Genomic DNA, 26,292 nt, shown 5'->3' with positions numbered 1-26,292 from the left:
TGGAGATATCTTAAAAAATGACAACAACAACGAGTCCGGCGGCACTTTAAAGACTAACAGATTTATTTGTGCATAAGCTTTCATGGGTAAAAGACTCACTTCTTCAGATGCATAAAAAAAAACTACCTACTTAACAAAACCATAATGGATGCAGGGCCAAACCACTCTTCTACACCAGACCACTGATATACTTTTGACTAGACTGAGCCATAAGATATCAAATTAAAAAGTGTTCCAGAATTAGTTAACAAGAAGTAAATCAACAGTAAATTGAAAAAAGCTATAAGAGATGTGTCTTTCAAACTATCTCAAACTTAGGACTTGTCTACACAGGGACATCTAGGAAAAAGTTCATCCAAATTAATTAAAAGTGTGAATTTGAAGTGGATTAAAATCATGTGAACATCCTCATTTAGAATAAACGTGGCCTTAATTTTGTTTGGCTGAATTTACTTCTGAAGATAAATAAAGGCCACGAATTCTGAAGTATTTAATGCATTTCAACTAATCCACTTCAAATTCACACCTTTAAATTCAGATTAATCTTCCTGAACATTTCTGTGTAGATAAGTTTATAGGTATCCATCATTTTAAAACAAGACATATATTAATTTCTGACACTGTGGACCAGATTATCCTCAATCATGCTTGTGCAACTCCACTGACGTCAATGTGGATGCATGAGTGTAACTGAAGGTCAAATTAAGTCATAAATTAAGAGAATTTCTATTGACCAGCTGAATTTATTACCATTTTATGCAATACTCAAATTGCTTCCAAAACAGCAATTTCTAAAAATACACACACTTATTTTGATAAATCTAAAGGACCTCAATCACATTCTAAAGAAACACATTTCCTTAAGTTTAAAGTGGTTGTTTCCTCTCAGAAAAATAACCAGAATGAGAAATTTTTCTGCTGTTACCAAGTCAGTACAGGTGTAATCTGTCAAAAAATGTATTCAGTACAGAAACCAACAGACTTCTGCTACTAGAAACAGAAGTAAATTCCTTAAGACATTCCAGCTATAATTAGTTTCGGCAACTGTAAACTCTTCTGGTCTTTTGGACTATCCAGCCAAGACTCTCCTCACCTGCAGAGGGCTTATGAGTAATGCTAGACCTGTGTCATGGTTGCCACTGATTCTATAATCATGTTTAATTATTTATGACTCAATTTTATTAAGCCATTTGATTACAGAAATATTAAGCAACTCAAGTTTCACTAAGAGTTATAAGTTAAATCTTTAAGTAGAAATGAGACAAACAGACCAGTTGCTCAGCAGTACCACCAGATTAATGGATGAAGTGAAAACGTAAACTGACTTAAAAGCAAGCAATGTTGAAGAGGCAGAAGGACAGACAACTAAAGAAACATCCATAACCTTATGACCATTGTTCTCAAAGCACACACCAACCAGGCAGACATCCAGCCTGCTGAGTAAGCATTCAACATAACCCCTTTTCAAAGAGCAAAGCTTGACTCGACCCAATTTGGCAGCCAAATACAGCTATCTACTCTTGAGGACTGAGAAGTGTTTCTCCACTGCTCAGAGTTCCATCCTTTTAATACTTAGGCCATGTCTACATTACAGCTACTACAGCAGCATAACTATACCACTGTAGTGCCGCAGCGTCGGCACCTCCTACAGCAAAGGAAGGGGCTTTTCCATCGCTATAGGTAACTTACCTCACTGAGCAATGATAGCTAGGTCAACTGAAGAATTCTTCCGTCAACCTAGCCACATCTACACTGAGGGTTAGCTTACTATAGCTACAGCTTTGGGGAGTGGGGTGACTTTCACATCCATGAATGCAATAGCTATGTCAATCTAGCTTTTAAGTGAAGGGTAGGTCTTACACAAATTATTTCATAGTGAACTGATTTAATTCAACTAGGGAAGTTTAGAGGGACTGTAGCAAGGTAGCTACTGGCCTCTTCCACAGCTGACAGCTCTTATGATTAGACAGAAGAGGCATGCAGACTTAGGGGATGCCCCTCACACACACCACTGATTAAGGTAGAATCTATAGCATGTAACAGCCCTCAAATCCTTCAAGTCCTCAACTGGAGAGGAAGTAACAATATGGGAATTCTTCCAATTAGCAAATTTAAATATCCTGAAAAACTGGATTTTGATGCTTTTGAAAGAAGCACTTCACTCACCACTGTATTAGTTTGCAACAAATCTAGTTCTTATATTTAATGCAAGACTTCACTAGAGAGTAAGCAAAGGATTCTCCCCATTAGCTCCACAGCCTCCAACACTCTCAGGGATCTTCATTTATCATCTGCACCTAGTTGCTCTGAAGATACAGAAGTTGAATTTTGTATACAAGATAAAAATGCTGTTAATGCAAAGTAGAAAGTCAGGAAATGCAAGGGTTAAGGTTTCTAAAGCAACACTACAGTAACTCACAGTAAACATGTCCTTTTTATTCCTGTTTTCTTCTTAAGAATTAAATGTATAATACACAGGTTGTGCAAAATGGTTACATTACCGCTTTACCTTTTGCATTCTGGCTTTCACCCCGCAACCTTAGAAATGGCATTATGAAATGTGGTTTATTTTTAAGAGAAATTGCCCATGCTTAATGCAGTTGGTATTTAAGCAGTCCCAATATGCTGTACCCATGACAGCAAGCTTAATGAAGGTGGTAGAGCCAAGTTCATACCTTTCTATGTATTGTTTGGCTGGACACAGTTTCTACAAAGCTAGTGGGGCAGGTATATTTTGCTTGTGATGGCTCTCTTGGCACTTGATGGCTAGGAACTCATATCTTTTCAAAAGAAAGCCTGTAATGCATAGACGAATCAAGCAAAGATTTTGAAGACCCTAAAAATCCACGATTCACAATTCCCTCATGTCGAGGATGAGACAGTTTACAGACGGCTGTGTTTCAATAGACACAGACATCAGCATACAAACACTGCACCCAGCGGATGCCTAAGAACAGCAGTGTCTTGACTGTCAGTCTAGGCAGAGAAAATGGACATTGTGATTTTTGAGGGGGAGCACTGTGTCATTAGGATCCAATAAAAATCTTAAGATGCCTATATACAAAGCATGCTTATTTATTTAAAAAACCATTTGCAAACTGGTTGTGCAAATCAAATGAACACTATTTACAAACCAAATTTCAAAGTTCAGTTAGCTATTCAAGTTGTAGAAAAGTGCAGCAGTAACTGGAGTTGCAAAAGGCAGAAAGCTGGAGTGCATAAACAGATTTCCCCCCCTCAGACTTTTTGTTGTTGTTTTTAAAGTCAGTTTTCAGCTGAAGGCTTTCAACCTACAGGGGTTTCTTCTTGCAAGTTATAAGCAGTGCTCCCTCTAATTTTTCCCACCCACAGGCAGAATGAATTTTGTTATGTGCATCAATATGGAGGTGATGTTCATACTGGTGCACAAAACAAAATTAATGGGGGGAGGTTGGGGTCAAGGGGTTCAGAGTGTGGGAGGGGCTCAAGGCTAGGACAGAGAATTGGGGTGCAGGGGTGCGAGGGCTCCGCCTGGGGATGTGGGCTCCAGAGTGGGGACAAGGATGAGGGGTTTTAGGTATAGGAGGGTGCTCTGGGGCTACAGCGTGGAGAGAGAACTCTCTCCAGCCCTCTCTCCCCGCAGCAGCACCTGGGCTGGGAGGGACAGGCACCTCTCCTACCACGGCAGCTCCAGGGCTGGGGCCACAGGATAGGTGCCCTCCTCCAGCTCCTGTAGATCCGGCCAGGGCTAGCTTCAGGGAGAGGTACCCCGGCCGTGACAGGTCTGGGCTGGGGCTGGGTTTAGGGAGGGGTGCCATACAATAGGGCTGGGCAGGGCCGCCCAGGTTTTGGCCAAGTCGCCGAGGCTGGGGCTGGGCCGGGCCGTCCATCTCCCAGGATTTCCAATAAGGCCCCAGCAGCGGTGGGTCCAGGCCACGGCACCCTGGCCAGATCAGGGTAGGGGCGCTCCATCCACAGCAGGTGTGAGCTGCAGCATAGTTGGAGTTGCAGGGGCCACCCCAGCCACAGCAGGATGAGGCTGGTGGAGGAGCGCCCCTCCCCTGGCCATTCCCCAGGTGGGTACCCCGAGCACCTGCATGTCACTAAATAGGCTGCTGCACAGCTTACAGGGAACTTAGGTCATAAGTGAGGGACAGTACAGAGTAACAAACTGCTTTGCAGATGTTAGTTTGCAAACTATGCTTTAATAGATTTTTTGCTCTCCCCTATTTAGAACACCATTTTAGAAACTTAGAATAAGTTTCCTAGTAGCCAACCCACTGTTTGTTTCTGCACTACCACTAAATTGAACTGTCACCATTCCCAGAGGTTTGGTGATGACTATGCAGCAGTAAAGTGACCTCAAATTGTTCACAGGTCTCACAGAAGTAGTGGTTACTTGTTTTTTTGTAATCTAACTTGTGACTTTTTAAAAGCAAAAAGTTTTAGTCTGGTGGGAACAGTCATGTTCCTTGTCACAAAAATACCTAGCACACATCCAAGAGCTTCCCAGGATGAATCCTTGGTCAATAATACTACTGATTTAAAAATTGCATTTTACAGTGCTAACAAAGTTCAGCAAGAGTCCCAGGCAACCATCTATAGTTAAACTAAGGTTTTGATTACACTGAGTTTTTACTTAGCAACTAAAATCAGTGCAAGATACTCAGTGTGGACAAAAATTACGTTAATGGCCTGTCTGACTCTAGCTCTTAAGTGAGGCTGGTAGACTGTTTTGAAGTAATCATCACTTTTGTTATTACAAATGTTAAATATTTAAAAGGGATGTCTGGTTTTATTTAATTCCATATGCTGGGAATATTCACTTCATGTGTTTTTTCTACCACCATCTGATCCGCAGTTACTGCAGCGGGGAGAGGGAGGGATCAGCATTTACGACACACTCATCAGTACACAGCCCAGCCCAGCTAATGATCAACCAGCAGACCAAACTTGGCGGTGAATCCTGGTCATGTACTACCTGAGGAACATTGCACACACGCTAAGATGACAACGACTGAAGCAGCAGCTTCCAGTTCAAATGGATTGTTAAGTACAGTATCAGTGGATTCAAAGCATATACGAAGTTCTTACCCATCTTAAAAGTTCTACAGGTTGCTCACAAAACATTTAAAACCAAAGCATTTTATATTTCTTTTTGTATTTCACTTTGAACATAAACTAGTGGACTAGTGTCCACATTCTGGTTCTCAAGCATTGCCGTCTAGCCTTTGAGAAGGATATTTGCACTGTGATGATTGCTATACAGTGTGTGTTCAAAGTCAGCCCATGACATCGCTGCTAGATCAAGAATCAAACCGAGTGAGAGCCAGATGTGGTAAACTGACTGATATAACAGGTTTTATTCCCCTCCACCCTCCTCCAAGAATACGAAAAGACAAAGGACCAACATCTCACTGATCACTAAAATAATCAGTGTAAGGCCAGGTCTACACTAAAAAGTTAAGTCAATCCAGCTACATCGCTCAAGGGTATGAAAAATCTATGCTCCTGAGAGACACGGTTAAGTCAACCTTTCCCCTAGTGTAAATAGCATTAGGTTGATGAAAGAATTCTTCAGGCAACCTAGCAACTGCCTCTTGGGGAGGGGATTTAACCACAAAAATGGGAGAACCCCTCTCGTCACTGTAACAAGCACTACAGAGGAGCAGCTGCAGCATTTCTAGTGAAGACAACCTAACTCAACTTCACTGATAAGGGGATTGTCATAACCTAGTCCCAGATTTGGACCTTAGCGTCTAAAATATGGGGGTTAGCATGAAAACCTCCAAGCTTAGTTACCAGCTTGGACCTGGTAAAGCTGCCACCACCCAAAAAATTAGAGTGTTTTGGGGCACTCTGGTCCCCCCCAAAAACCTTCCCTGGGGACCCCAAGACCCAAATCCCTTGAGTTTCACAACAAAGGGAAATAAACCTTTTCCCTTCCCCCCTCCAGGTGTTCCTGGAGAGAAACACAGAAACAAGCTCCATGAATCTAAACAGAGGGATTCCACCCTCCCCGTTTCCAGCCTTGGAAAACAGAAGTACCGAGAGCTAATCTCTCTTCCCCCCTCACCCAGAGGGTATGCAAAGTTAGGCTAGTACATCTAACACACACATATTTCCCCCTGACTTCTTCCTCCCACCAATTCCCTGGTGAGCACAGACTCAATTCCCTGGAGTTCCCCACTAAAGAAAAACTCCAACAGGTCTTAAAAGAAAGCTTTATGTAAAAAGAAAAAAAAATATATAAAAATGGTCTCTCTGTATTAAGGTGACAAATACAGGGTCAATTGCTTAAAAGGAATATGAATAAACAGCCTTATTCAAAAAGAATACAATTCAAAACACTCCAGCAACTACATACATGTAAATACAAAAAAAACAAACCTATCTTTGTACTCACAACTTGGAAACAGAAGATTAGAAAGCAGGAAATAGAAAAATCCTTCCCATAGCCGAGAGGGACAGGCAGAAGACAAAGAACTCAGACACAAACTTCCCTCCACCCAGATTTGAAAAAGTCTGGTTTCCTGATTGGTCCTCTGGTCAGGTGTTTCAGGTTACTTCTTTCCAGGGGTAAGATACATTAACCCTTAGCTATCTGTTTATGACAGGGATACCTAGCTCCAGCTTTTAGTAGAAGTATCAAAAACTGTCTTGGTTGACGTGAGCCTACTTTACAGTGAGGCCTTTTACATGGGATGCCAGGTTTTATTTATCCTCAATTTATATAATATCTCTGGACCAGGAGAAGAATAGCAAACTGTCTTGACAGTTGCATGTAGAGACATGGCAATTTAGTGAGAAAGGGAACAAACTTCTATTAACCCAACCTGGTTCACTAGTTTTGATGTTTCTGCCATGCTCTCATACTAGTAATACTGAGACTATACCAGGACTTTAAAGTCCATTTGTCATTAGGAAATAGGATTCTTGTCCCTGATAAGCATATGTGGGGTGGGGGAGGGAAGACTAACCCAAATCATTTTCTTTAAAAAGCTTCTAGACTTCTGTTTGTGAAGCTATACTTTTGCAGGTGTACCAAATTTAAACTAATGCCATTCTTCCCTCACTGTTTGCAGAGACTCAGAAGGGTAGCCGTGTTAGTCTGTATCCACAAAAACAACGAGGAGTCCAGTGGCACCTTAAAAATTAAGATTTATTTGGGCATAAGCTTTTGGGGATTAAAAAAACACTTCTTCAGATGCAGAGAGGCAGCTGCAGTGATATTGCTATCCATAGATTTCTCAAGCAATATCAAGGAGAAATTAACAGTTAAGTTTCAATTCTCATTTTTAAAAACCCTATGGACAGGAATGAAGCCACACAAAAGAGTCACATCAACTTCACTCTGCTGATGACAGGAAAAAGCTCTGAGCATTACAGGCAAGCACTGAAATTATTTGAGAGAGAAAAGCCTTTAAAAAAAAAAAAAAAACCAACACAGAATCCAGGAAAGGGGGCAGAACAGAGATCTATTTGCCCAGTAGTCAAGACTAAGGTGGATGTAAGATTTCTTCTTTCAGCAGAAAGAAGCAGGGGTAGATTTGAGATTTCAGATACCTGCTATCCAAAAGCTGATACACAAGATAAAGAGTCCTGTCAAAATTCTATTTGCCTTCTCAATACCTGAAAGTTTTTGGGGAACTGGCACTGCAGGACAGAAGAAAAGAGAAATGCAATTGGATTTCTCACTGCTAGACCTCTGACAGGTAGGTCTGGTAAATTTTTCAAAGCACTTGTCTACGTTCCCAAAATTTCCACCTTAGCAAAATCAGCAGTAATGGGTCAGCAAGCTCCTCAGCCAACTCTTCTAAATTCTTGGATGCAAATTATCTGGACCTGCTGATTTATAAATACCTAACTTTAGTAGCAGTTGTTTAACATCCTCATGAATTACTACTGGAATAGAAAGCATCATTATATGATATAACTACATCACTTGGACTTTTCCCCAAATAACTAACAGAAATATTCATTGAACATTTCTGTGTTATTTGTTAGCACATAGCCCCAAAAGTCTGTAGTAAAGTTAGCCTGATAGTTAATTGCCCATACTCCAAACTTCATCCAAGGAAAGGTGTGATCATTGAAAGAGTATAATATAAAATACAAAAATTAAAAAAAAATCCACATGTATAGTTTAAGAAGTTAGAATAGGCATACAAAATTATTAGAGAGGGTTTGAACATGTATGGTTATAAAATAGCTGAGAGTCTCCAGTACTTCAGAGATAAATAATCATCCTATAAGGCCACACTGTAATGTATCTAAACAAAATTAGTTGTGAGCATACTCTGGCATTTCATGCAGTCTTAACATTCCTTTAATGAAGATTTACGGATTACAATATATTTATATTAAGAAATACTACACAATACTGAGGAGGATTAGAAAACCAGAGAACTGGATTTTACCCTTCCTTAGCTTGAGAACTCAAACTGTGGCTATAAGACTGGAAGAAAACAGAATTTCCCAAGAAAAGCAAAATGTGTTTTATGGAAATATACAAGCTTGACTTCTCAAAAGGATGTCTCACCTTGCCCACAGATCTTAATTTGGAGGAAAGCATGACAAATTATGAAGCAAAACATTACACTACTAAATGTTTATTCTGACAGTGTAGAATTTTGAAGTTACTAGTTTTGCAGAGTCATCCACTGAGAATCAAGAAGCAAAGTAAAAAGAATGAGGAGTACTTGTGGCACCTTAGAGACCAACAAATTTATTTGAGCATAAGCTTTCATGGGCTAAAACCCACTTCATCGGATGCATACAGTGGAAAATACAATAGGAAGATATATATACATTGAGGACATGAAAAAATGGGTGTTGCCATACTAACTATACCAAGAGCAATCAATTAAGGTGGGCTATTAGCAGCAGGAGGAAAAAAAACATTTTTTAGTGATAATCAGGATGGCCCATTTCCAATAGTTGACAAGGTGTGAGTAACAGTGGGGAGGGGGGAAATAGGTTTTACTTTGTGTAATGACCCATCCCCTCCCAGTCTTTACCCAAGCCTAATTTAATGGTGTCCAGTTTTCAAATTAATTCCAATTCTGCAGTTTCTCATTGGAGTCTTTTTCTGAAGTTCTTTTGTTGGAGTAGTGTGACTCTGAGGTCTGTAATCGAGTGACCAGGGAGGCTGAAGTGTTCTCCGACTGGTTTTTGAATGTTCTAAGTAAGGCCCTTTCACTTCACAGCTTCCCCAACTATTTGTGCAGTAGCAGTTAAAGAAGCAATGTAACTAGCCTTTAGAGGTGAAACAAGATGTCATATAGCGACTGAAAAGTGATAAAAGACATCAGGGATGAAGGACATGTAAGTACATCTTCTTGCCTAGAAAAGGAAAATAGACAGGTTTGAATTCTGCACAGCTTCATGAGAATATTTCCTCCAACCAATGTGAACATTAGTCCCCACATAGGCAGATCACTCTTGCGTTTCTGCTAGCATGTCAGGAGAAGTAACTTGTGAATGAACCACATATTTGGAGTGGAGAAAGCCACAAAGGACAAAAATAGGGGTATAGAGGGAAGGATGCCTTTCAACTGTTCTTCACAATTATGAATCTAAAATTAAACTTCCATATCTACTTCTAAACAAAGAGATCTTCTCTCACTACTGTAAAGTTGTAAGAGGTTTGACATGTGAAATAGTGGTGATAGAAATCTTAGAGAGCAAACACAGCAACTCCACATTATAGAGGGTTCAGCACTTTTATTCTTGTGCCCATTTTTAGGCCTGACAGTTTGAGATGTTTGAAGGAAGTTGATCTTGCACTTTTTCCTCCTTTTTGTACATAACATCTACTTCTTCTCCTAATCCACACTTGAAATCCATTAATCCTCACACTTCAGTTAAATGAGGCAGTAGGTGTTTTCCTGGCACAACCCCCTACCTCACCTAGCAAGATTTAATTGAATCCTGAAGAAATATGCACCTTCTTCTCCAATGCAGCTACCGTGGGGGGCAGGGAGCAGGGAATATTTACTACAGCAATAGAAAAATCCCTTCTGTTCCTGTAGTATGAAAACTACAACAGCATAGCTGCAGCTGTGCTACTGCAGTGCTTGTACTGTAGACATACTCTTATTGTGTAGAGTTAACAAGACCTTCATGACAATTTTTAGAGACCATTTCAAGCAATTAATTAGTTTAGTGACTATATCACAAGAATTTTACACCATGGGTTCTATATAATGAGATCCAGGATTATCACTCTGAAGCCTAGAAAGTCTGTTGATACTGTATTAAATGATGGAAACAGCTACAAGCATGATAGAAAAGTTTTTTGTTTAGAATAATGCCATGCCAAGAATCCTAGACCTCTGTGGTATCAGAGGTAGGTAACTCAACCAATCACTACCTTTACTCCACAGCTAATTTGGATGCACCGATTTTATTGGTTGTAAGAGAGGCTGAACAGATGGTGGATTACTTGGCCCAACTACCACACTTCTGCAACAACACACACACACACTTGTCGAAGGGGAAGAAACAACAATTAAGAGGATGAGGTGCTGGTCCAGTGGTCTAACAGGAACACTTCAAGGTTCAGGACCAAATTCTCATTTCAGGTAGTACAGAAGGATGTGCAGCAAAGCTGGCTACCAGTGCAAATACACACCTAGGGGTCAGGCAGGCTTGTGAAGCCTGCGCCATCAGGTCCTTACTGCCATACGTTTAGTGAGCTGCAAGATTAAAGCTGGTGCAAGTATATCTACACAATCTGCAAATTCACACTCATGACTTCAGTGTAGACAGAGTATCCACCACTAATCTTCCTCAGCCATAGGGGAAATTGCAGCAGCAGAGAAAAAGGAAAGAAGGATCTCAAAAAGGACACTGACAAAACCAAACAGGTAATGAAAAAACACCTACCTTGGTAGCCAAGGCTTCAATTGTTTATTGAATGGTAGCTGGAACTTCAGCTCCAATATCTTACTCAACCCCTTCCCTCACTCCCCTCACCAGTTCACTGCTAGTTTCTAAAGAGAAGTTAAATCCCAAAGCAGTAAAGTTAAAACAACATAGGGCTTAAAACTAACGACTAGTCTGCCAACCCATATGAATTTATACTACCTAAAAATAAAGAAGTTAGGTGACTTCAGGCCTAGTGGTTCCTGCTGGTACTAGAAAACAAGTTAAGTCATTGAAACTAGAAGGTATGTTGCAGTCATAGTTGTAATGATCCACTTACATGAGAACAGCTACACAGGGTCAGACCAATGGTCCATCTAGCCCAGTATCCCGTCCTCTACTGACAGTGGACAGAGCGAGATGCTTTAGATGAAATTAATAACATAGGGAAATTATGGAGTGATCCATGCCCTGTCCGCCAGCTTCTGGCAGTCTCAGGTTATGGGACACCCAGGACAGGGGTTTGTGTCCCTATGGCTAATAGCCATTGATAGACCTACCTTCCGTGATCTAATTTTTTTTTAACCCAGCTGTAATTTTGGCCTTCGCGAGTTTCACAGGCTGTCTGTGTGTTGTGTGAAATAGTACTTCCTTACATTTGTTTTAAATCTGTTGCATATGAATTTCATTGGTGACCCCTGTTTCTTGTGCTATATGAAGGGATCATTAACACTGTCTTATTCACTTTTTCTACACTGTTTGTGACTTTACAGACCTCTTATCTCCCTCCTTAGTCCTCTCTTTTCTAAGATGAAGAGTCCCAGTCTTTTTAATCTCTCCTCTTACGGAAGCTGTTCCATACTCTTAATAATCTTCATTGCCCTCCTCTGTACCTTTTCCAGTTCTAGTATCTTTTCTGAGATGGGCTGATCAGAACTGCACACAGCATGCAGATATTTTCTGTCTGATTACACTGGTCTACAATATTTGAGAAGTCGTCTGCTTCAGAGATAAAATGGGATATTTATTATGTATTTTGATGCGCTGAATTCAAATATGACAATTAAAACAACTGATTGGCTACTGTTTCTAAGATATTTAAGTTTTTACATTTTATGTCTATGTATATTGTGTAGATAGTAGAGTTTTAATCATAAATTGTAAACCTAGGTCTTTTCATGTGTTTATGGTTGCTTGACATGATAATATTTCACCTGTCCTGTTTATGTAACACTTTAAAAATCAGCAAAAGGGTTATATAAATAAAATTTATTATGAAACAAAAGGCAAAAAACTATTACGTACATAGTTTAGTCCTATTCAGTGTCTACTCGGCACTTCTTGGCTTGTCTCTTGTATTCATTAAATGGAGCATCTCTTGTCACTGTTCAGCAATAGTCTGCAACCACTGATGGGCTCCATTTGCCCTGATAGCCTGCCAGGAGATTCCACTGCTCTAGTCTGGAGTCCAACAGCTCTGACTTACTCTTGGGTAGTTCCAAATCCCTGACAAGGTCATTCAGTTCACCTTGTGTTATGTGGTGTGGTTCAGAGGAGGAGGATGGGAGAAAATGTGGGTCCTGTGACACTGATGGTTCAAGACCAGAAGTTTCATCCTCTTCCTCGTCTGACTCAAGTGAGAATGATTCTGGTGCATCAGGAACCGGCAGTCCTTCTCCATGGGGTACTGGGCGTATAGCTGATGGAATGTTTGGATAATGCACAGTCCACTTTTTCTTCTTTGACACACCTTTCCCAACTGGAGGCACCATGCAGAAGTAACAATTGCTGGTATGATTTGTTGGCTCTCTCCAAGTCATTGGCACTGCAAAAGACATAGATTTCCTTTTCCTGTTCAACCACTGGCGAAGATTTGTTGCACAAGTGTTGCAGCATATGTGTGCGGCCCACCTCTTGTCCTGATCTCCAATTTTGCAGCCAAAAGAAAGGTGATAGGCTTTCTTAACCATGGTGCTTATACTGCGCTTTTGTGATGCAAAAGTCACTTCACCACAAACATAGCAGAAGTTATCTGCACTGTTCACACAAGTACGAGGCATCTCTGCTCACTTTGGCTAAACAGAAATGTGTCCCTTTGCAAAATCAAACACTGACAAATGAGAGCACGACACGGTATGATTTCTAGAGCTGATCTAGGGCAATTTGTTCAGCAGACTGATGCAAGCTTCATTACGATTGCCTCATCCATGACTTCTAGGAATAACATGATGCAATTCATATCATGTATGACGCAATACCAGCTTCAGATTGCATCATTCATTGTTTTGCCTAAAAAGCAAGTACTGTCCAAACCCAGTCATAGATTTATTCATAGATCCAGTCAAAGATTTATTTTAGTCATTTCTGGTTTAAATTGAGATCCCTTCCCTTTATAACTCACTTATCCTCCGCCATTCCCAAGTCAAGGGTCGTATATACTGACCCAATAGCATATCCTGAAAACTAGAGCCAATCAACAATTTTAAGCATCATTTCCGTTCTCAGTGACCCAGAATTAGTAAAGTTGGACTACATTTATTTCAGAAGCATTTTGGCTGCAGAGCAGTGTTATCTATCCCTTTTCTAATGGTTTCTAACCTTATCTTTTTTGACTAGTATTACACATTGAGCAGATGTTTTCAGAGAACTATCCACGATGACTCCAAGATCTCTTTGAGTGGTAACAGCTAATTTAGATATTACCATTTTGTATGTAGAGTTGGAATGTTTTCCAATATGCATTACTTTACATATATCAACACTGACTTTTATCTGCCATTTTGTCGTCCAGTCATCCAGTTTAGCGAGATCTCTTTGCAGTCAACTTTGAATCTATCTTCAGTAATTTTGTATCAACTGAAAATGTGCCACCTGTTAACCCACTTTTCAAGATTATTGTTGAATAGTACAGGTCCCTTTCCAGCTCTTTGGAGGACCCCGCTATTTAACTCTCTCCATTGTTTAAACTGACCATTTAGTCCTACTCTTTGATTACCATCTTTTTAATCAGTTACTGATCTATGACTGCTTACTTTGCTTAAGTTTTTGGTGTGGAACCCTGTCAAAGGCTTTCTGAAAGTCCAGGTACACTATATCCACAAGCTTGTTGATACCCTCAAAGAATTCGAATAGATTGGTGAGGCATGATTTCCCTTTGCAAAAGCCATGCTGACTTTTCCCCAATGCATTGTGTCCATCTATGTGCCTCATAATTTTGTTCTCTACTACAGTTTCAACCAATTTACCTGGTAATGAAGTTAGGCTTCTTAGCCTGTAATGGCCAAGATAGCCTCTGAAATCTTTTTTTAAAATTGGCATTACATTTGGTCGGTCACGTAAGAGGCTCTATTCAGCAGCACAGCTTCAGTTTCAGTATGCCACATTATATTCCATTTTGGTTTAAAATTGCCAACTTTTCCCTTTGAAGATTTAATGAAATGGAAAGAAAATGCCTGACTTTTCTACCACACCATAAGAAATGAAAGTAGCACAACTGCAGTATTTACTTTTGTCATAACACCACAACTTGGCTGTGAGTCAAGATGTGTGCCCTTCCACAATGGCAAGCGTAAAGCATACTATGGCACTGGCAGCTGGTGACAATGTTTAAGACAGAGAAAGTGACAAGTTAAGGTAGATGAATAGGGATACTTCCAAACCTTAGGCTTGGCCTAAACCTAACACTTTCTGTCACTAAGTGTCTACACAGTGGTGATCTGTGCCACTGTAGTGCTTCTAGTGTAGATCCACTCACAAGGTGATCTGTTAAAACTAAGGGCAAGTCTAAAATTAAGACAATTCAAGCAGATTATTTTTGGAAAAATTACATTTATCACTCACTTTATTCTTGAATACTGAGCAAATGCCAAGTTCTATCTGCCACAAAAATCAAGCATTTAGGGCTTGATGCCACTCCTGTTGATTTCAATGACAAAACTGTCACTGACTTCAGTTAGGGTAGAATTGTGCTTTTAAGCGCTGTGGCCTTCCCACTTCATTAACTGCTTTTAAACAGTCTTTAGCAAAACTTCTGAAGTACTGAAGAGATTAGAAACTGAAGGGACCAATATGTCTTTCAGTCTCAAACCTGCATATAAATCCACTTATAAGTTTCAACCACTTAAAAGATTATTTGGTTTAGTAACATTATCTGATTCACAAATTTAACATTACCATTATAAGTAAGACATCAGAAAAGAACCACAGTTACATTTTGGGATTCCACCCATATATATGTTTGCGATTACATCACCAGAAAAGCATTTCAGATTTGTCAGATTTTACCTAGGCTCTGGGCTCCTCTGACTGACAGGTTTTTACCCCATCCTTCACTGTAAGCCTGCTGCCTTACTCTCCATTCCTCAAAATCTCCCTTACCTTCCCTGCTAGAGTAGTCATTTCTTCCTATCATCCTCCAAGAGCTGTATATCACCCTTGATGGAGCACTACAGATGATGACTCAGTGAAGCCCTATATGAAACACCACCATCCCCACTGTATCGTTTTTGCCTTCCTCCTCCCATTGCAGCTTCAATGGAACCTGCTTCGTGTCCAGGATTCCTTCTTTGTTAGAACCTACCCGCCAGGCAGATTCCATAATGCTAAAATTTGAGAGGCTGAAGCTATGTGCTATCTAAAATACAGCTTTCAACATCACCACAGATATCTGTTACGAACAGGGCTTTTTGAGGTGTACATACTATCGTCTATATTCGTTCACAATCCAAATATTTTTAGTAAAAAGGGGAAGCACCAGAGAAGGGGGTCGGTTTATGAACGGGCATACAGAGGAAGAGGTGGAAGACAGCCCCTCCCCCCAACAGAGGGAGCAAGGAAAGGCAGCAGAGCCAACAGAGTCAGAAGGGAAGAGGCGGAGCCAGTCTCTCTGCTTCTGGCCACGCTGCTCTCCCCACAGCCTCCAAAACAGCTGCAGCTCCCGGGCTGACAGGCTGCAACCATGTCACTCAGCCCCGCTCCCCAGAGCAGGCTGTGGCCGCACTGCCCGGCCCGCTGGAGCACGCTGCAGCTGTGCCTCCCGATCCAGCCCGCTGGAACATACCGCGGCCGCAGCACTTGGTCTGGCCTGCCGGAGCAGGCTGCAGCCGCGCTGCCCAGACTGTGGGAGCAGCTCCAGCCAGGCCAGAGACATCCTCCCCTGGCCCTCTCCAAATAAGGTGGGATCGGATGGGGAAAGTGTGGGGGTCCCAAGGTAGGGATGGGGTCATGTGGGGGATGGTCAAAGGGGTTACTCCCCTGATCCCCAGCTTCTCCCCCCCAAAAAATTCCCCCACCAGTTGCTGTCCCAGCCCATCAGGGTGAGCAGCTGGTATGCTGGGACACTGTTTACTTAGGTTTATCTCTGTGACTGCAGACGATGGAAGTAAACAAACCATCTCAGCCCGCCAGCGGTTTATCCTGATGGCCCAGGAGCCAAAGTTTGCTGAACCCTGAATTACAGGGTCGGCTTATGAACGGGTCATAAAAATTTTCTATTTTTACTTATCCATGGGGGGGGGGGGTCAGCTTATAAAAGAATCGGCTTATGATCGAGTATATACAGCAGTTATGTTTATATTCTACTGTTAAAATTAACATGAACACCAAAGGTGTCCAAAAGTTGTTTTTAAAATAGCTTTCACAATTTTTTTTTAAAAAGACGTTTCTTAAAACAAACAGGCATTCCTTGAAGAATGCTAGCACAGGAGAATGCAGACAATGTTAACTAGACACTGTTGGAAAAATAGTGACATATTTGGCATTTCTCTAAGCTTGGAACAAGAGATTTAGTTCAATAGCCTAGTAAAATATGAGTTAAAATTAATTTAACTAGGCTCAATTATTGAGACCAGCATTCAACATATTAGGGTAAAATGATCTTAAGCTTCCCAACACTGCTGTATATTTAGAAGCATGCTATTCCTGGGTGACATCAACTGCACCTTGGTCTAGGCATTCCCAACAACATAACACCTTTCAAAGTCTACAACTCTGGATTGTCATGACTGTCTTTCAGCCACAGGCAAGAGCTCCTTTGCTAGACAGTACTGCAAAAGTCTCAGGTAGTGGGAATTATTTCAGCCTGTGGTCCTCTAGTGCATTCACCATTTCTATCAAAGGTTGTCAGTAAATAGGAGCACCAACTACTATATAAACAGGTGCTTTTGTTCAACCTGAACCAGCCAGAATGCATTACAAGTATTCAGCCAGCAAAACTTAGAACACTCCAACTGGCAAAACAATCTTCCATAGAGAATGAGGAGTATAAATATGATCTTTACACATTTGTTCCAGAAGTTGACTGCCCAAAATTCAGAGGCCAGAACGAAGTGTGGCAAGTATTTCCCCTCAACGCAGACCCCACAGAACTTCTCCAACCATGAGGCCTTTAGCCAAAATTTTCCTAAACCAAGTATTATGTCAGATGAGATTTTCTATAGTTTCTACCTGATAAATTCAGAAGTGTACCTCCACAGACAAAGACAGGTCCTAGTCTAGTAATTAGAAAGTCTAGTAATTAGAAAGTACAAGTTCAGACCATGCTAATACTTTAAAATAAATAAATAATATAAATATAAATAAACAAACACACACACTCCGACATCTAACTCAAGACCATAGCAACAACACTCAATCACTTGGGGCTTGGCTACACTCAAAACTTCAAAGCGCTGCCGCGGCAGCACTTTGAAGTGCGAGTGTGGTCACAGCACCAGCACTGGGAGAAAGCTCTCCCAGCGCTGCACATACTCCACCTTCTCATGGGGATTAGCTTGCAGCACTGGGAGCCGCGCTCCCAGCGCTGCGGCACTGTTTACACTGGCTCTTTACAGCACTGTATCTTGCAGCGCTCAGGGGGGTGTTTTTTTCACACCCCTGAGTGAGAAAGTTGCAGCGCTGTAAAGCGCCAGTGTAGCCAAGGCCTTGGTTATGGAAGCCTGTTCTTTTATAAGGGAGATATTGTCAGTATTTTATGCAAAATGCTGAAATTGTTACTGAATTTGGGGTTATTTTAGTATCAAATGTAAATTAAGCGGGTTGTTCATGTTCTCAGTGGAAAGTATACTTAAATGGTTGAATACTTCTAATGACAATCTGTAGTGTTTCTTACTTTACACTCAACATCAGTTTGTTTGGTTGGTTTTTTAAGCTTTACTTATATAAAGAAAGTTAAAGAAGTGGCCATAAATTGCTAGATTAGTAGGAGGTTTAAAACAGAAGTTTCCTGAGCCTATCTTAACTAGATAATTTTGGCCATGTCACAGTACAGGGCAGTGCTCCAAGTAATCAAACCTACCTTTAGCACTGAGCACATGGAAACAGTGAATTGACTAAATGTAATGTTTCAAAAGCTCCCAGGAGTTAACACACTTTGATTCAACACAAGTCTAACACTTGGTTTGGGCACTAGAATACTTAGTGCTATAAAGGGCCATTTTCAAAATTAGACTGAAAAGGAACATCCAACCAAAAAAACAGCTTTGAAACCAAAATTATTAACAAGGCTGTTTTAAAGGATTTGGTGATTTCAACTGATTTTGGTTTTTAAACACAGGCCTCATGAGCATGTTTTTTTTATAAAGTTGGCATTACAAGTGTACCATCAACTGTTCTAATATTTGGCATACTTGTTCCAACAAGTTTCTACTGAATGCGCTAGTTTTAAATACTCCAACCCTATTGCTGCAGAGTTACCAAGATCACAGTTTCACTATACATAATTTGACATAAGATACCCAAAAAATTTTGTCATATTTTTAGCCATAAGTCTACTGTATCACTGTGTGTATTCAAAGCCCCATATCTACTGGAGCAAGTTCTTTGCTCAGTTACACTTATGTAGCCTTCCAGTGTTTGTTAACTGGAGAAACCATTCTACTTCCCCATCCTCCAACACTTAGCCCAGGGGTGGGGAACCTACAGCATGCGGGCTGGATCCAGTCCACTGCTTCATTTTAACTGGCCCGCGGCAACTTTCTGCACAACAGTCCAGAAGCCCTGAGCCTCGCCCTCCCCCCCCCCCCCGCATCCCATGGGGCTGGAGCCGCGAGTGCCAGCTCACCCCACTGTGGGGCGGAAGCTGGGGTTGCCAGGCCATCAGAAGTCCAGTCAGCTCTGAACAGCTCCCAGAAGCTACCAGCATATCCTCGCTGCCCATGCTCCTAGGGGCTATCAGGGATGGGGGGAGCGATAGCTCAGTGGTTTGAGCATTGGCTTGCTAAACCCAGGGTTGTGAGTTCAATCCCTGAGGAGGCCATTTGGGCATTGGTCCTGCTTTGAGCAGGGACTAGATGATCTTCTGAGGTCCCTTCCAACCCTAATAATCTAAGCACCACATGCTGTCCCTGCACCCAGCGCCAGCTCCAGAGCTACCATTGGTCAGGAATGATGGCCAATGGGAGCTGCGGGGGCGAAGCCTGTGGGCAGCGCACACAGCCACCTGGCTGCGCCTCTCTCCAACGGTCGGACATGTTGGCCGCTTCTGGGAGCGGCACGGCACCTACTTTAGCCTTGCTATGCCATCAACTGGGAGCCACCTGAAGTAAGCGCCACCTGGCTGGAGCGCACACCCTGAACTCCCTGCCCTAGGTTTGAACCACCTCCCACAGCCTAATGCCTTCCTGGAGCCTACACTCTGAACCTTCTCTTGCACCCCAACCCATTGATTGCCCCAGCCCTGAGCCTGCTCCCGCACTCCAACCCCTTGGCCCCAGCCCAGAGTCCCCTCCTACACCCCAAACCCCTCATCCCGAGCCCCACCCCCAGAGCCTGCACCCACCAGTTCAAGCCCTCACTCCCTCCCACACCCAAACCCCTGCCCGAGCCTGGAGCCCTGTCCTGCACCATTAAACCCTCATATCTGGCCCTAATCTCGAGCCTAGGGGAAGCCTTGTGCCGATGTGCCCCCCTGCAGGGTTATGTGTGACCCGCAACTGATTTTTTTATGTGGGTCAGTGCCCCAATAGAAAAAAAGGTTCTTCACCCTGACCTAGCCAATACTTTTTGCAGACTCACATGCACAGTTTGTGTGGCTAGCAAACCTCCCCCTCTAATCCTCTCCTTTTGCTGAGGTTTCCTAGGACCTCAGAACTGCTCCATTTCACTCAGTATGATGAGAAGGGAAATAAAAAGAGAGAAAGCGGCTCCCTGGGTAGGTATTAATTATAAAGGTTACTGTTTTAAACCTGTGAAGGACTCCACTGTGTACATTTCAATTAGACATTCATAATCTCTCTCAGCCAACTTGTCTAGATCCAAGCACCCCTGTGAGCAAGCTGCAGCTACCCTTCACAACATTCAATAATCTTTTCTTTTTCGTGGGGAAGGAGGGATGTTTAAACAATCAGACCTAGGGAAATACAGAGGTCTTTCCATGGTTTCATTGCCCAACCCTAATGGGCAAGGCCTGGGGAAGATGCACTGAAATCCCAGTGGAGTGTTAGAAGATGGCAGCAGGTATGGGTGTAACATGGGGAAACTAGCTGTAAGAGGTTACATCCGCACTTTCTGAGTTTAAAGGGCACTGTAGTGCACTTCCAAGGTTGGAGAGAGTTTAAGAACCTAACCCTCATTTTAGTTACACACAACCTCCCCGTCCCCCTTATTATCAATGGGCCTACATCAGGCTCACTGGACTTTGCAGTAATACCCATACCCCAGCACCCACTGGGACTGTCAACAGAGTCACCCCATGCATGCACCCCCACTACAGAGCAGTCACTGCAACTGAAATGCTAATCTCCCCACAAGCTTCTGCTACAGGAAGCAGGGTCTCTCAATTCACACCCAGTACCCCCACACACACCCCCATACTTCCCAGAAGAGAAGTGCAACCACTACAACCCGCCCCCCCAGGGCGGGCAAACCAACCTCAGGCCTCACCCAGGAGAGATGCACCAGTCACCCCACACAGGCACCCTAACGCCACCCAGACTGCAAAAAAAGGGTCACCCCTACTCACAAAGTGGGGCAGCTGTTAGCCATCATCCCTGGCCTCCCCACCCCTCAACCCCCATGCCACTCCCCCAACACCCACACCCCCCATTCCCCACAGTCTCCCACCTCTTCCCCAAAGTGCCTACTCTCCTGCCCTTCCCCCCCTCCCCCCGCAAAGGGCCTACTCTCCTGCCCTCTCCTGACCTCCCCCCCCTCCCGCCGCCAGGGGCCTACTCACCTGCCCCCCCTCCCGCCGCGAGGGGCGTACTCTCCTGTCCCCCCTCCTCCCCCCTCCCGCCGCGAGGGGCGTACTCTCCTGTCCCCCCTCCTCCCCCCTCCCGCCACGAGGGGCCTACTCTCCTGTTCCACCTCCACTCCCTCCCCCCGCGAGGGGCCTACTCTCCTGGCCTCCCTCCCCCCGCGAGGGGCCTACTCTCCTGGCCCCCCTCCTCCCGCCGCGAGGGGCCTACTCTCCTGCCCTCCCCTCCCGCCGCGAGGGGCCTACTCTCCTGCCCTCCCCTCCCGCCGCGAGGGGCCTACTCTCCTGTCCCCCCTCCCCCCGCGAGGGGCCTACTCTCCTGTCCCCCCTCCTCCCCCCTCCCCCCGCGAGGGGCCTACTCTCCTGTCCCCCCTCCTCCCCCCTCCCCCCGCGAGGGGCCTACTCTCCTGCCCTCCCCTCCCGCCACGAGGGGCCTACTCTCCTGTCCCCCCCCTCCCCCTCCCCCCGCGAGGGGCCTACTCTCCTGGCTCCCCCTCCCCCTCCCGCCGCGAGGGGCCTACTCTCCTGTCCCCCCTCCCCCTCCCGCCGCGAGGGGCCTACTCTCCTGTCCCCCCTCCACCCCCTCCCGCCGCGAGGGGCCTACTCTCCTGTCCCCCCTCCACCCCCTCCCGCCGCGAGGGGCCTACTCTCCTGTCCCCCCTCCACCCCCTCCCGCCGCGAGGGGCCTACTCTCCTGTCCCCCCTCCACCCCCTCCCGCCGCGAGGGGCCTACTCTCCTGTCCCCCCCCCCTCCCGCCGCGAGGGGCCTACTCTCCTGTCCCCACCCCCTCCCGCCGCGAGGGGCCTACTCTCCTGTCCCCCCCCCCTCCCGCCGCGAGGGGCCTACTCTCCTGTCCCCACCCCCTCCCGCCGCGAGGGGCCTACTCTCCTGTCCCCCCCCCCTCCCGCCGCGAGGGGCCTACTCTCCTGGCCCCCCCCCCCTCCCGCCGCGAGGGGCCTACTCTCCTGTCCCCCCTCCACCCCCTCCCCCCGCGAGGGGCCTACTCTCCTGGCCCCCCTCCCCCCGCCGCGAGGGGCCTACTCTCCTGCCCTCCCCTCCCGCCGCGAGGGGCCTACTCTCCTGTCCCCCCTCCCGCCGCGAGGGGCCTACTCTCCTGCCCCCCCTCCCGCCGCGAGGGGCCTACTCTCCTGCCCCCCCTCCCGCCGCGAGGGGCCTACTCTCCTGGCCCCCCCCCTCCCGCCGCGAGGGGCCTACTCTCCTGGCCCCCCCCCTCCCGCCGCGAGGGGCCTACTCTCCTGGCCCCCCCCTCCCCCTCCCCCCGCGAGGGGCCTACTCTCCTGGCCCCCCCCCTCCCGCCGCGAGGGGCCTACTCTCCTGGCCCCCCCCCTCCCGCCGCGAGGGGCCTACTCTCCTGGCCCCCCCCCCCCCCTCCCCCCGCGAGGGGCCTACTCTCCTGGCCCCCCCCCCTCCCGCCGCGAGGGGCCTACTCTCCTGGCCCCCCCCCCTCCCGCCGCGAGGGGCCTACTCTCCTGGCCCCCCCCCCTCCCGCCGCGAGGGGCCTACTCTCCTGTCCCCCCCCCCCCGCCGCGAGGAGCCTACTCTCCTGTCCCCCCTCCCGCCGCGAGGGGCCTACTCTCCTGGCCCCCCTCCTCCCCCCTCCCGCCACGAGGGGCCTACTCTCCTGTTCCACCTCCACTCCCTCCCCCCGCGAGGGGCCTACTCTCCTGTCCCCACCCCCTCCCGCCGCGAGGGGCCTACTCTCCTGCCCCCCCTCCCGCCGCGAGGGGCCTGGCGCCCGGACACCGCGAGCGCCGCCGCCTCCCCCCGGCCCGCCGCGCACCGTCTCCTCGGGGTCGATGTCGATCTTGAAGGTCTGCTGCTGCAGGGTTTTCAGGGTGATCTGCATGGCGAGGGCGCCGCCCCGCGCTCGCGGCCTGCGCCTCCCGGAGCCGCTCCCGCCGCCTCGGCCCCCGGGCCGCTCACTCCGCTCGGCGCGCGTGGGGGGAGGGGGAGTCGGGCGGGCGGGGGCGGGAAAGGCTCTCGCGGCTCACAGCCTGGCCGCCGCCATCATGACTCGCGTCCGCAGCCCCCTGCACAAGATAGGGGGAGGGGAGAGGGCAGGGACGCTCCGTGCGCAGGCGTGGGAGGAGAAAGGCGGGGGGTGGCCTCTGCGCATGTGCGGAGAGCCCTGCGGTTGGTGGGGGAGAAGGTGCTGGGTACGAAGGGGATTGAAAGAGGGGTCGGGGTTAAATTGCCTTGGAGAGGGCAGGGTCTACCCGGGGGGAGGGGCTGCTGGGGGGCGGGGGTGGGGTGGGACTGTGGGGGGTTGGGGGAAGGGGGCTGAGTTAAGGTTGGGTTGGGACTGTGGGGGGCTGCGGTTGGGGGAAGGGGGCTGAGTTAAGGTTGGGTTGGGACTGTGGGGGGCTGCGGTTGGGGGAAGGGGGCTGAGTTAAGGTTGGGTTGGGACTGTGGGGGCTGGGGTGGGGGGAAGGGGGCTGAGTTAAGGTTGGGTTGGGACTGTGGGGGCTGGGGTGGGGGGAAGGGGGCTGAGTTAAGGTTGGGTTGGGACTGTGGGGACTGGGGTTGGGAGAAGGGGCTGCTGGGGGGCAGGGTTAGGGGTGGGACTGTTTGGGGCTGGGGTTGGGGAAAGGGGGCTGAGTTAAGGTTGGGTTGGGACTATGGGGGCTGGGGTTGGGGGAAGGGGGCTGAGTTAAGGTTGGGTTGGGACTGTGGGGGGGCTGGGGTTGGGGGAAGGGGGCTGAGTTAAGGTTGAGTTGGGACTGTGGGGGGCTGGGGTTGGGGGAAGGGGGCTGAGTTAAGGTTGGGTTGGGACTGTGGGGACTGGGGTTGGGGGAAGGGGCTGCTGGGGGGCAGGGTTAGGGGTGGGATTGTTTGGGGCTGGGGTTGGGGGAAGGGGGCTGAGTTAAGGTTGGGTTGGGACTGTGGGGGCTGGGGTTGGGGGAAGGGGGCTGAGTTAAGGTTGGGTTGGGACTGTGGGGGGGCTGGGGTTGGGGGAAGGGGGCTGAGTTAAGGTTGAGTTGGGACTGTGGGGGGCTGGGGTTGGGGGAAGGGGGCTGAGTTAAGGTTGGGTTGGGACTGTGGGGACTGGGGTTGGGGGAAGGGGCTGCTGGGGGGCAGGGTTAGGGGTGGGATTGTTTGGGGCTGGGGTTGGGGGAAGGGGGCTGAGTTAAGGTTGGGTTGGGACTGTGGGGGCTGGGGTGAAGGGGCTGCTGGAAGAATGTAGGATTGAGGAGGGAAGCCGCAGGTCAGGGGCTCTCTGGGGTTGGGTGTGAATGAAGAGCAGCTGAGACTGAAGGAGGAGCTGGGATCTAGGGTTCTCTGCCTGGCTGCTACTACTGTAGAGAGTTGTGCTGTATAATACATAGGAGCGTGAGCATGTAGGGGTTTGTGATGAGCATTACACATAGAGGGCATCCGTTCCCCATATTTTAGCAACAGTGTTATCATGCTCTTTTTATGATGCCCCCATAAAAAATCCTCTGTCTGAGTATACTTCACTGGAGCTTAAAGATGTCTGTTTCGCTCTCTGTAACCCATTAACCCCTACCCTTTTCTTTAATGGGCCACTTCACCTTCAGTGGTCCCTTAGTGCATGTGCTATCTGTTGGATCTCCTATTTAGCTTTGATACTCTAAGGCTAGGTCTACACTGGGGAGGGGAGTTGACCTAAGAAACGCAATTTCAGCTACACGAATAGCATAGCTGAAGTCGACGTATCGTAGGTCGATTTACCTGGCCCTGAGGACGGTGGCGAGTCAACTGCTGCCGCTCCTCTGTGCCGCGGTGGAGTTCCGCAGTCGACGGCAGAGCGATCGGGGATCGATTTTATTGCGTCTACACTAGACATGATAAATCAATCCCCAATAAATTGATTATGTAGACATACCCTAAGTCTATGTCTACTCTCTCAATTGAAAGACAAAACTTCTCTTTCAGAGGTGTTAGCCCCCTCACCCTCAGAGACAAAAGTTTTGCAGCAACAAGCCTCTTGCTAACAATGCAAACACTGCTTGCTCTTTGGGGGTAGAAGTTTTTTGTCAACAAGTGAGTGGACAGATATTGGCTACACTGCACGACTTTTAGTAGCATGGCTTTAGCGACACAACTATGTAATGTAGACAAGCCTAAGGCCAGGTTTGCACTATAGACCTATGTTGTGGGTGTGACAAACCTACTTATACCAGCCTAATCCCCCTGCTCTCCATGTAAACAATGCTATGTTGATGGGAGAGCTTCTCCCATCAACATAGCTCCTGCCTCTTGGGGAGGTGGATTAACTAGCGATGCAGTGGCACGTGTAGGTGAAGACAAGCCCAAAGTACCTTTCTCAGACCTAATGAAGAGCTCTGAGTAGCTTCAAAGCTTGTCTCACAAACAGAAGTTGTTCCAATAAAATCTATAACCTCACCCACCTTGTCTATCTCACGCACAGACACACGTAAAATCCCCATTAAATATCAATGTTAGTGTAATTTAGATGTCAACATATATGAAGTATCAGAGGGATAGCCGTGTTAGTCTGGATCTGTAAAAGCAGCAAAGAATCCTGTGGCACCTTATAGACTAACAGATGTTTTGGAGCATGAGCTTTCGTGGATGAATACCCACTTCGTCAGATGCATGTAGTGGAAATTTCCAGGGGCAGGTATATATATGCAGGCAAGCTAGAGATAATGAGGTAGTTCAATCAGGGAGGATGAGGCCCTGTTCTAGCAGCTGAGGTGTGAAAACCAAGGGAGGAGAAACTGGTTCTGTAGTTGGCAAGCCATTCACAGTTTTTGTTTAATCCTGAGCTGATGGTGTCAAATTTGCAGATGAACTGAAGCTCAGCAGTTTCTCTTTGAAGTCTGGTCCTGAAGTTTTTTTGCTGCAGGATGGCCACCTTAGGGTCTGCTATAGTGTGGCCAGGGAGGTTGAAGTGTTCTCCTACAGGTTTCTGTATATTGCCATTCCTAATATCTGATTTGTGTCCATTTATCCTCTTACGTAGAGACTGTCCAGTTTGGCCGATGTACATAGCAGAGGGGCATTGCTGGCATATAATGGCATATATTACATTGGTGGACATGCAGGTGAATGAAACGGGGATGGTGTGGTCTGGTTAGGTCCTGTGATGGTGTCGCTGGTGTAGATATGTGGGCAGAGTTGGCATCGAGGTTTGTTGCATGGATTGGTTCCTGAGCTAGAGTTACTATGGTGCGGTGTGCAGTTACTGATGAGAATATGTTTCAGGTTGGCAGGTTGTCTGTGGGCGAGGACTAGCCTGCCA

General features: G+C 46.5%; 1 protein-coding gene across 1 annotated transcript in view; it reads right to left on the bottom strand.

Annotated features, from left to right (window-relative positions):
• Window positions 1-22,994, bottom strand: part of RAD23B (RAD23 homolog B, nucleotide excision repair protein) — a 65,711-nt gene extending 42,717 nt beyond the window's left edge. Inside the window, exon 1 of the mRNA XM_050948290.1 lies at window positions 22,843-22,994. Coding sequence (XP_050804247.1) covers window positions 22,843-22,908 — 66 coding nt within the window. The 5' untranslated portion in view covers window positions 22,909-22,994. The remainder of the gene's footprint in view (window positions 1-22,842) is intronic.
• Between the last annotated feature and the right edge of the window lie 3,298 nt (window positions 22,995-26,292).

The sequence above is a fragment of the Gopherus flavomarginatus genome, chromosome 3 (genome assembly GCF_025201925.1).
Source record: "Gopherus flavomarginatus isolate rGopFla2 chromosome 3, rGopFla2.mat.asm, whole genome shotgun sequence".
Lineage (NCBI taxonomy): Eukaryota > Metazoa > Chordata > Testudines > Testudinidae > Gopherus > Gopherus flavomarginatus.
This window is presented reverse-complemented; position numbering and strand designations above follow the sequence as displayed.